The 11,166-nt window shown below is 33.5% G+C and overlaps 1 protein-coding gene across 1 annotated transcript; it reads right to left on the bottom strand.

Annotated features, from left to right (window-relative positions):
• Positions 1-2,539: 2,539 nt before the first annotated feature.
• Positions 2,540-10,904, bottom strand: LOC127863986 (uncharacterized). Its single transcript, XM_052403658.1, has 3 exons — positions 10,869-10,904; positions 3,932-4,170; positions 2,540-3,322 (listed from the first exon to the last, which is right to left on the bottom strand). The coding sequence occupies exons 1-3, from the start codon at positions 10,902-10,904 to the stop codon at positions 2,965-2,967; spliced, it is 633 nt and encodes a 210-aa protein (XP_052259618.1). The 3' UTR covers positions 2,540-2,964.
• Positions 10,905-11,166: the final 262 nt, after the last annotated feature.

Here is an 11,166-nt window from a genome sequence, read left to right as displayed (position 1 = left end):
TCTAGATTGAGGACCAATTAGAGGGCCAAACAATATCACGCGATATAAAGACTATGAATAATTACAACGAAAAAGTGAATCACACGAAGAAGTGTTGCTTTTGATTACTAAATATAACCATGTGCTAAGGGGCACGTACAAGGAGACTATGGGAGGTATTGTTTTTGATAAATAAAATTTAACAACATTATTTCTGGAATCATTCTGAGGGTATTTGCTTTTGAGGACCGAACTTATCCACGAAATAGAGGATATTACTCGTAGGCATACTTCATTCAAAATGAATAGTGTAAATCATTATGAGAAGTATTGAGTTCACATGTAATTTTGTAAATAATAATGAGAAGTATTGCGTTCACATGTAATCGTGTAAATCATTATGAGAAGTATTGCGTTCACATGTAAGTTTGTAAATAATTATGGGCGGTATTGATTTCACAAGTAACAGTATAAATCATTATGAGAAGTAGTGCGTTTACATGTAATTTTTTAAATAATTATTGGTGGTATTGATTTCACATGTAACAGTGTAAATCATTACGGAAGTAGTGCGTTCACATGTAATCATGAAACAAAGTTATGGGAAGTATTGCGTTTACATGCAATAGTGTAAGTCATATGGAAAATATTGTGTTCACTTGTAAAAGTGTAAATTATTATGGGAATACTTGCGTCAAAGTTAAATTGTTAACATAACTGTGGGAAGAATATCGTGAAAGTTTAAGAGTTAAAATCATTTAGGTAGGTATTCGAGCGCAATAAAGAGACCAATCAAATATTGCTCGGTATAAGTGAATTCGGCTTGTCTGCTAACGGCTCCTATACTGCTTTGACAGATTGAGAACGTTTTAAAAAAAATGTAAGAAAAAGAATTCCCTTTATGCTAACGCCATGCCATACTTCCGCGTGCGCCTATGAAAACCGAACTTTATCAGGCAGGAAAAAGTATTTCAGACAATATTATTTAATAAAGCTGTTATGGCAGTTATTTAGGAATTTTATTTTGTATTTGAATTAAAATTTAAGTCCCATGCTTTATGCAAACATTTAATGCTGAGACACAACGTAATTGCACCTTAAATAGCATGAAGCACTTTGGGATGCCTTATAAATTGTCACGCATTATCAGCAGGTTTGGACTGCAATGTGCTTAATTATCAACTTCTAAAGATGTTTACTCATACGCGGAAATGTACTTTAAGTATGACTACGCATTAAGCCTATTTAGTTTAATCATGTACATTTCTTTTATTTTTGCAATTTATGAAATACAAGTTGGACAATTGTCCAATTAAGAGATTGCTGTGAGTTTTAAAAGATATATTAGTAGTACATGTATTTTCCAATATATCGCGGAGAAGAATTACTAGGTTTTTAATTATTTTATTTCTGTTAAAGTTTATCCATAAACGAACCCATCCGCGAAACCCTTTCTTCGACAGGAATGGTATTTCATTTTAATGTATTTATAAAAATATTGCACAAGCTTATTAAAGTAGAAAGGGAATTTCAATTATAACTTCACATTACACCGGAATTTCAATTATTACTTCACATTACACCGGGGTTTAAATTTAGTTTATAGGAGTGCCGTGATACATATGTTTAATTTATGTTTTAGACATATTTCTTTTGTTCACATCATTTAAAAAAAATGTAGACCTTATCGTTTTTAAATAAATAAAAGTAATTGATACAGGCTAATAAACAATTCCAATAAATAATTCCATTTCGATAGAACGCCATGTGCAAGATCAATGTCGCAAACACGAGCAACATGCAATAACCAGTCGAATGTCGAACATGCCGCCGACATTTGGAAAAATACTTAGTTTTTGTACATTTTTTTCTTCAATGGACTTATGCATAAATTCTTGACAAGACCATTTCCGGTTGTTGTCACATATTAAACAAGGATAAAACAACTATGAATATAATGGAACAAAATAAAAGTAATTACGAACACTCATACTGAAAGTACAATTTTGTTTACGAGTGTTCGGCGATAGATGTTTATGAAAAATTCCAGTCCCGAATTTCAGTGTTATGTAACCATTCATAAAATAATCATAACAATCGACACATTTCCTTTTGAATCAGTTTAATACAACACAGAGGTGAGCTGAGCTTAGTGTAACAGCTTAACATGCACTATGTGCCGCAAATAAAAATTAGACATTTTTATACGAACGCAAATTATAGTATGAAACATCTTTATTAATAATAAAAGGAAAACACAACATCATACGTTTTCACACGTCAAGCATGCAATATTTCAACTAAACAACATGCGCTTTGTCTTGGATGCGAATATATTTGTGAATTATGGAGGCTACCTTCTGCATGATCGTTTGAGAGCCAATACGATAACACAACAGTATGATAAATGTATACACGAATACGTCACCTGAAATAACATATTGTTCTGGCGTATGAAAGTAAAGTTCGGATTGATTTCTCTAAATTTGTGTTGAATATATTGGTAATTTCGTATTAAATGTACACACACGGCTTGGTAAACACATGGCACAGTTTAAGTTATTTTTCGTACATTTCTATTCGTCTTAAAATTTAAGATTTCAGAATTCAAATGCTATATGCGTACAAATTTGAATTTAAAATAAGTTATATTTTTGACGCTGCTATTTCTTCTATTAATTATAATAACATTAAGTGTTCGCACAATATTCGTACAATATTGAATTTACTAATTGTTTAAACTGTTTAAATAACGAACTTATTTTACAAACAATAGAATACTGTACGTCAATTTCAATTTCGAGAGATATGTTTATCCCGTCGAACGCAGGATATTTCATCAGTAGGTATTAGGTGACAGAGATTAAATTGCAAACGTTTTTACATCATTGTTGCCAAAATAATTGATATGAAAATACCTTCGGATTATTTATAACATAACTACATTAATTTAAAGAACACACGCATATACATCAAGCGTAGCTTTTAATAATCCAGCCAAGCCATAATTTGAATAGGGCACGTACTAGTACATCCCAACGAGCTATTATATTCAGATTTCCTGGGTTTTATAGAAGACGCTGCCGTCACTGTTAATCTAAAGGTAGATCTTGACAGCAGTCCCTGAAAGCTTTCTGCAAACGACCTTGTATGTATAGTTTTCATTCTTGAATCGTAACATCTGCAGACCAGCGTCTTGAGAGTCCTTCTAAATTTGGAACTAAAGTAGTAGTACAGTATAAAGTTCACTGAAGCGTTTACTTGCACCAAAAAATTACAAATGTTACCAGCAATTCGGATAAAATCCATGCTAGCGGATTGACCATTGGTTTGGACGTTCGATCTATAAATCAAAAGCACTGCCTGTGGTGTTTGACATATAATGAAAATCAGTACAACAACAATCAACACCATAGTCACCATTTGTTGTTCTCTGATATATTTCTCCGTCTCGCCCATAACTCTAGATTGTAACAACATTTGGCGCCTTTTGTTCGCCTCCCATACGGTTTTAATCAGAAGACGGTTAATGATCGAAAGCAGAACTAAAGGAGTAAAAGTAAATATGGTTACAAACCACCAATAATATCCAATTTGATAGCTGTGCGATTCAGCAAATTCTGTATTTGTGCATTTAAAATATTCACTTTCGTTTGATCCCGATGCTGTCATTGAAACTATTTTCGTCTCAAAGAATTCCGGAGATGTGTTTATCGCACATGAAATAAATATGGCGACAATGGCTACTTTCGCTTTACACACTGTACACCATGCTTTTCCTTTTATTGGTAGTTTTACTGCAACGAACCTCTCCATTGTAAACCAAACGGTCAACCACACTGCAGTGTTTCCGAAAATATCCGAAAGAACTCTGGCGATAGGAATGTACGCTAAAGTGTTCCTTGAAAAGCGTTTTTTTGAGCAGTGTAAAAACGATAGAGTAAGGCAAAACAGTAGGTATAAAGAATTGCAGACGGCTAAAGACAAGAGATAAACATTTGTTGACGATCGCATTTTAGGGTTAACCAGCACCAAAATGTTTAATAGGTTCCCGACCAGGCCGAACGCGACTACAATAGGCACCAAATACGTCTGTACCACTAGCCGTGTCAAATGTAAACTTGTTGAAATCAGTTGTGTGACATTACTAGAGGTATTGTCATCATTTACATAGGTGTCACTTTCGTTATACTCTCGAATAGTTACTAAACTGTCGTAATCCCTATTCGTTTCGTGCAACTCGCTATTGCGTTGTCAATTTCGACCCAATTATTTGCAAAAAAGTTACAAACACAACTCCCTGTCGGATTTAGTTCTCCGGAGTTGCAATATTATTTTCCCGAGCTGTTACAACGTATTTTTGCAACAACATTCCCATGTATATTTACAGCTAGGTATATTACACGTACTTTAAATTCACGTTTAAGACGCTATTATGCAAATCAAATTTTAAAGTTAAATTAAATTCAGTTTTTTTCCATTTCCTAATTTTCAAACAAAAAATAAAACAAATAAAATTCCTCCACCGATTCCACAAAATTAACCCGTTGGTCGCGGCGCGTGCTTGTAACCTGCTTGAAACGCATTTCAATCGGGCGCTTTCTTGTGAGTTAATGGCAAATAATCACCATGCGGTTGATTGGTGCGTTGTGAATGGAGCAAAAAAAACAATATCTACCAATAAATATATTCCTGGCAGCGTTATTACAGTCACGTTGTTCGATATCGACATAGCGCAAAAGTATGTTTCACTTCAAATAAGGCTGGTTCTCAATCATTCCCTCGTATTAAACTTAATTCAATCATTCCGAGGTATGGGTTTTTGATATTTGGGAAACATACTGAATTAATCGGAAGGCAAAGCAAACACGTTTCGTCTATAATTTTCGATAATCAAATATTTTAGCATACTTTTACCGAACTATGAACATTTTAAGAATCCGCTGGTTGAGGTAAAATAACTTAACACATGTTTTCTTATTTAATGCATTCTAAACCTTTTTGAACTTGAATTATTTTACTGATTGCCATAATTACTTTTTTTACATTTTATCATGTCTATTTTTGAAAGCGTTTGGTGCGATAAAACTACTTATCATACCTATACATGGACATCTGCCTCATATAATGCTGTATTATATTTTGTTTAAATCACTTATGTAGGAAGTTGTTATATCAATCAATGTTTAGATGCTGGTCATATTACTCTGCAACATCTATAAAATCATATTTAAAAACAAGATGTGTTTGTGAAACATTTCATCCCCCCGATATATTTGACCTTTGACCTTGAAGAATGACCTTGACCTTAATCTTTCACTACTCAAAATGTGCAACGTCATGAGATACACATGCATAACAATTATCAAGTCTTATCTTCAATATTGCAAAAGTTATGGCAAATGTACATGTTTGACGCAATAAAACCAACAAACAGACAGGGCTAACACAATATGTCCCCTAGTATAGACTGAGGGACATACAAATAGGATCATATATAATACAACAACGATTTGATACTAATATGTGATATGTATAAGACACAAAAATGCGGCGTCGTAGCTATTACATTGCAGTATTTCTTTGTAATTGTGACTTAGATGTATAATAAACAAAAACGCGACTACTGCCTTGCCTTTCTTTAATTCTTAGCTTCACCAGGTATATTTCACAACGATACGGTATTAACCTGATATTCTAAATATACTTTCACGGAAAAGCTCTGTTAGCAAACGTGTCATTCACAGATCACAGAAAACCCACTGCAAATATTTAAATACATAATACAAACATTATTAAAATGTGATTGTATAACAATGTCTTTCCCAACACAGTGTTGTACAAAAACACCAAAAGACGCAGTCCAAGATAACACATCACAGAGCTGTACAAGATAACACATCACATAGCTGTACAAGATAACACATCACAGAGCTGTCCAAGATAACACATCACAGAGCTGTCCAAGATAACACATCACAAAGCTGTACAAGATAACACATCACAGAGCTGTACAAGATAACACATCACAGAGCTGTACAAGATAACACATCACATAACTACAAGATAACACATCACATATCTGTACAAGATAACACATCACAGAGCTGTACAATATAACATATCACATAGCTGTACAAGATAAAACATCACAGAGTTTTACAAGATAACACATCACAGAACTGTACAAGATAACACATCACAGAGCTGTACAAGATAACACATCACAGAGCTGTACAATATAAAACATTACAGAGCAGAACAATATAACACATCACAGAGCTGTACAAGATAACACATCACAGAGCTGAACAAGATAACACATCACAGAGCTGTACAAGATAACACATCACAGAGCTGTGCAAAATAATACATCAACGAGCTGTACAAGATAACACATCACATAGCTGTACAAGATAACACATCACATATCAGAACAAGATAACACATCATAGAGCTGTACACGATAACACATCACAAAGCTGTACAAAAAACACATCACATAGCTGTACAAGATAACACATCACATAGCTGTACAAGATAACACATCACATAGCTGTACTTGATAACACATCACATAGCTGTACAACATAACACATCACAGAGATGTACAAGATAACACATCACAGAGCTGTACAAGATAACACATCACAGAGCTGTACAAGATAACACATCACAGAGCTGTACAAGATAAAACATCACATAGCTGTACAAGATAACACATCACATAGCTGTACAAGATTACACATCACACAGTTGTACAAGATAACATATCACAGAGCTGTACAAGATGACACGTTACAGAGCTGCACACGATAGCACATCACAGAGCTGTACAAGACAAGACTTATCACAGAGATGTACCCGATAACATACAACATAATTGTACCCGATAACAGTAACAGATAAAAGTATAAATAATATAACTCCGCAAAAGTATGTTCAATAGAAAGTAGATGACAGTGTTGCACAAGAAAACACAACACAACGTAATACAAGATGAAACATTATAGAGTTGTACACGTTAACATATTACAAAGATTGTCAATATAAAGTACATGACAGCGTTGCACAAGAAAACACAACACAGCGTTAAACAAGATGAAACATTTCAGAGTTGTACATGATAACATATAACAAAAATGTTCAATAAAACACATCACAGCGTTGCACAAGGAAACATAATACAACGTTATACATGATGAAACATTTCAGAGTTGTACAAGATAACATATAACAAAGATGTTCAATACAACACATCACAGCGTTGCAAAAGATCACGCACCACAGCGGTTTATAAGATAAACACAGTCCAAGATGACAGATTAAAGCTTTGTAAAGATAACTTCTCAAAGCTGAACAATATAACACATCAACGTGTTGCACGCTATAATAAAACACAACACTGTACAATATAACAAATATCAGTGTTTCAAAAGATAAATAAATCACATCATTGCACGAAATAACATATCGCATCTTTTACAAGATAAGACATCACGGAGTTGTGTTATTTAACACATCTCTGTGTTTCAAAAGATAACAACAATCGCAGTGTTGCACAATATAACATATCACAACGTTGTACAATATTAGACAACACAGGTTTGTATTTTATAACAAATCCCAGAGTGTTTCACTATGTTTAACATCACAACATTTTACGAGATAACACAACGCAGCGATGTATAACACGACTCATCACTTCTAAGTCAGTCCAGCACGACGATGCGAAACAAGGCAATACAGAACACTGGGTTATGAAAGCGACGCGAACAGAAGAATGTACCATGAGAACAGATAATTTGTGTAGTTTCTATCAAAATGAAAGTTAATAAACAGGAAAGTAAGTTGAACGATAAGTAATTTTATTGGACGGGAAAGCAACAGGAAGAAAAGTCAATTGATTACATGACCACGAAAACTTACTCTATATAAAGATGTTCAAGACATGAATGTTTTGCAAATGTTACATAGTTATTTATGTACGTTGCTAATACGTGCAGTGACAAAAAAAAACGAAATATTCTCTCGAATTAAGTAATCATTTCCAAAATAAAATCTTAATAGGATAACGAAGTTAAGCGGACTGTGGGGAATGTAGACTCGCGTATACTGTATAAATTTTGCCGAAATCAACCGACATATAAAAATAACGCGGTGGTTAATAACGGATGAACTTCCTTAAAATGAAGACGTTCCAGGGAAACGCATCTTGTTGTTACGAAACTATTACACATAAAACATTACATTGTGACACAGAACTTTTGTAATGTACAGCTAGTCGACCTTGTCGATAATGTGGCTTAGATAGAATCAAGTGCGAGAATGTGCTATTTCTCAACTAGTGAATGCTTCCTCGAGGAAAATGAGCAGATATAATATCAACAATAACAGCAATGTATCTTGTAATAATGCAATCAATCAGAGAAAAAATTGAAACGTTTTTGTAATACACCATTTTATAGTTCGGAGAATTCCATCTGGTTCCTTGATTTGTTTTATTCCAATTTAGCAACATAAATGCAAGTGTTTGTTGCTTAGAAGTATTGAATTAATATCACGTACGAAAACTGATATTATATAGCTAAAGGATTGTTTATTTTAGCTTAAATGGATCTTTTCACGTTTTGGTAAATTGACACAATTCAATAAAGTTGTTTTAGATTGGCAAGTTTTGGTTTTAGTTCTATTTGTGAGTAAACAGTAATACTGAACATTTACCATGGTCTAATGAAGCAACTATATGCATCTTTTGACGATTTAAAAACCTGAAAATTATAAAGCGTTGCAACGCGAAAGGATTGACTAATTTGGAGAGTTCTGTTGTTGTCGTTTAATTTTGTGAAACTACAAAGATTGCTTATATAAACTATAAAATACGTCTCTCAAACATTCTTGGCAGGATGTCCGAGCGGCCTAATTAATTTTTACTTCAGGACTCCGGGGGTCACTGGTTCGAGCCCTGCTGCGGGCTACTTTTTTTTCCCTTTTTTAAATTTTATTCTTGATGTTTTACTGGAGCTTTTTAGATCCAACGTTTACATTTATCAATATAACGCATTTAATGAAAAACTTCAAAACATGTCAAAACCTGTGAAAAGGCCCCTTTAAGGCTTTTTCAAATGAATGCTTTCGAGTCAGTATTATAGGTGCAACAGGTATCTGATGTCTTTGCGAGAGATCTAAAGAACGCACAGTTAGGAAAGAACACGTGACCTCCAGTTGCTAAGCGGACACAGTATCCACGTTTCCACGGCGACCTTATTTTATTAAGAGCGTATGTTATTTAGTGACAATGTGATTTATGCGGCCACAGAAGTAATGGATTTTTAAATTAAATCTTCAAATGCATGAAACCATACGTCAGATCCTATATTCATGACTGTAATTAAATGCGAGGATGAAACCAATGTGGATAAATTAGGCTTATAATGTATTCCTCCGGTATATTACAAGGATCGCGAGCTATGTGACATATAAATGATCAAAACCGGGTTACTGACAAAAGAAACCATTAGAACAATGTGCGTAATGATGGCAAGCTAATAAAACCTGAACACATATTTAGTGGTAAATGATCTTAATTCTTTATATATTTAATTTTGCAGGATCGTTCGGAATTGTTTCAAAATATCCTCAATTTTCTGTATGCTGATGGCGACGTTGATATCTGTCAAAAATGAAAACGGAGGTCTACGTCGATAAGTTTTACACAATAACATTTTTTGAATAAAATACTTAGTTGACAATCTATACTTAAGCAATGCATTTAATGGCGGTGGTGTTTAAATGTATGAAAAGTACATAAACACTAATTCGTGAACTTTATTTTAAAGAAATATACAAGCATATGATTTATTTTCCTCTATTGCACAAAATGAAACTAAAATGAAACAAATAATGGTTATTAAGGGTTATGCAATTAATAATAGTAAGATAAGAGATTTGGGATTGTGTTGTCAAGTTTTATTTGTGACAAAAAAAGCATATACCTGTACTTTGCTTTTAATTTAGTACAAAAAGTTAAATGCAGTTAAGACAGCAATACTAATATAAAAGACGATAAAGAAATTAAAAGTTCACCGTTTTTGTTGTTGCTTCAACCATTTTAAAATTACAAAAAACATTATAATAAGAAAATACACACGATACATGTATCATTTAACATGGTTTTTCAACACAAACACATTTATTCGAAATATACATATAGCATTTCAAACGCAATTCAGAACTAATTGAGATAATGTTTGAACACCATTTTGATGATTTAAAATGAACATATATATTTATTGTTTTTCAGTACGGATCACTTATTATTTTTCATTACCTCTACCTCATTAAGGGATCGCATAATTTCTTCTTCGTATTTGAAATATTTAGTGCGTTTTAGATACAGTAAAACAAAGTTCCATATTGTGGCATCAATCGAACATTCTTAAAAGCGCATAAACACTCAAAATCAACGAATATTTCGTACAATATTACGGAAAATAAAGTTGCCTCATAAAAAGCAGTGCTCCTTTAAGCACATTGTCAATTCTCGATGCGGTTAGTATCATAGATTTAACAATATACAAACTGCTTTTTTTGTTTTGTTTTTATTGGACAATATATTTAACACATTTTCATGTATCTAGTTAGTGTTCGTGTGTCGCATGAATAGATATCAATGCAGGAAATTTAAATAGAAAATATTGTGCCACAAGAACATTTTGTATCTCGTTAAATCATTTTACAATACCACATCTAGCGTTGACATTTTGGCTGTTGCCACGAGGAACGCTGATTTTTTATCGGTTAACTTTATTTTACAAATTATTTTGCGAAATATTCATTAAATTTGAGTATTAATGTTACTTTAAGGAAAAATGCAGTTTCTTTCTTACCTGGGCATCTAACTTTCCAAAACTGAACGCTAACATCTCTATTTGTTAAAGAGATGCGTCGCTCACATATCTTTTTCTTTGTTTCGTAATGGATGAAACATTTCAATGGTTTCTGCTTTGAAGTCGAGGTGCAAACCAGCGGTTAGACGGCTGCAATTTATAGAAATAGGTTAATTTCGTTCTTAATCAAGCATAGTTAATGGTCGGTCGCCTTGCAGTCAATGATCAATTTCTGTGGGTTCGAGCGGCGACCACACGACGTCTATGGCAACCTTACAGCGACCCAACTACGTCCGTA

This window comes from Dreissena polymorpha, unplaced genomic scaffold, assembly GCF_020536995.1.
Source record: "Dreissena polymorpha isolate Duluth1 unplaced genomic scaffold, UMN_Dpol_1.0 chrUn073, whole genome shotgun sequence".
NCBI classification, from domain to species: Eukaryota; Metazoa; Mollusca; class Bivalvia; order Myida; family Dreissenidae; genus Dreissena; species Dreissena polymorpha.
Note: the sequence above shows the minus strand (reverse complement) of the source record. Positions and strands in the feature narration are given on the sequence as shown.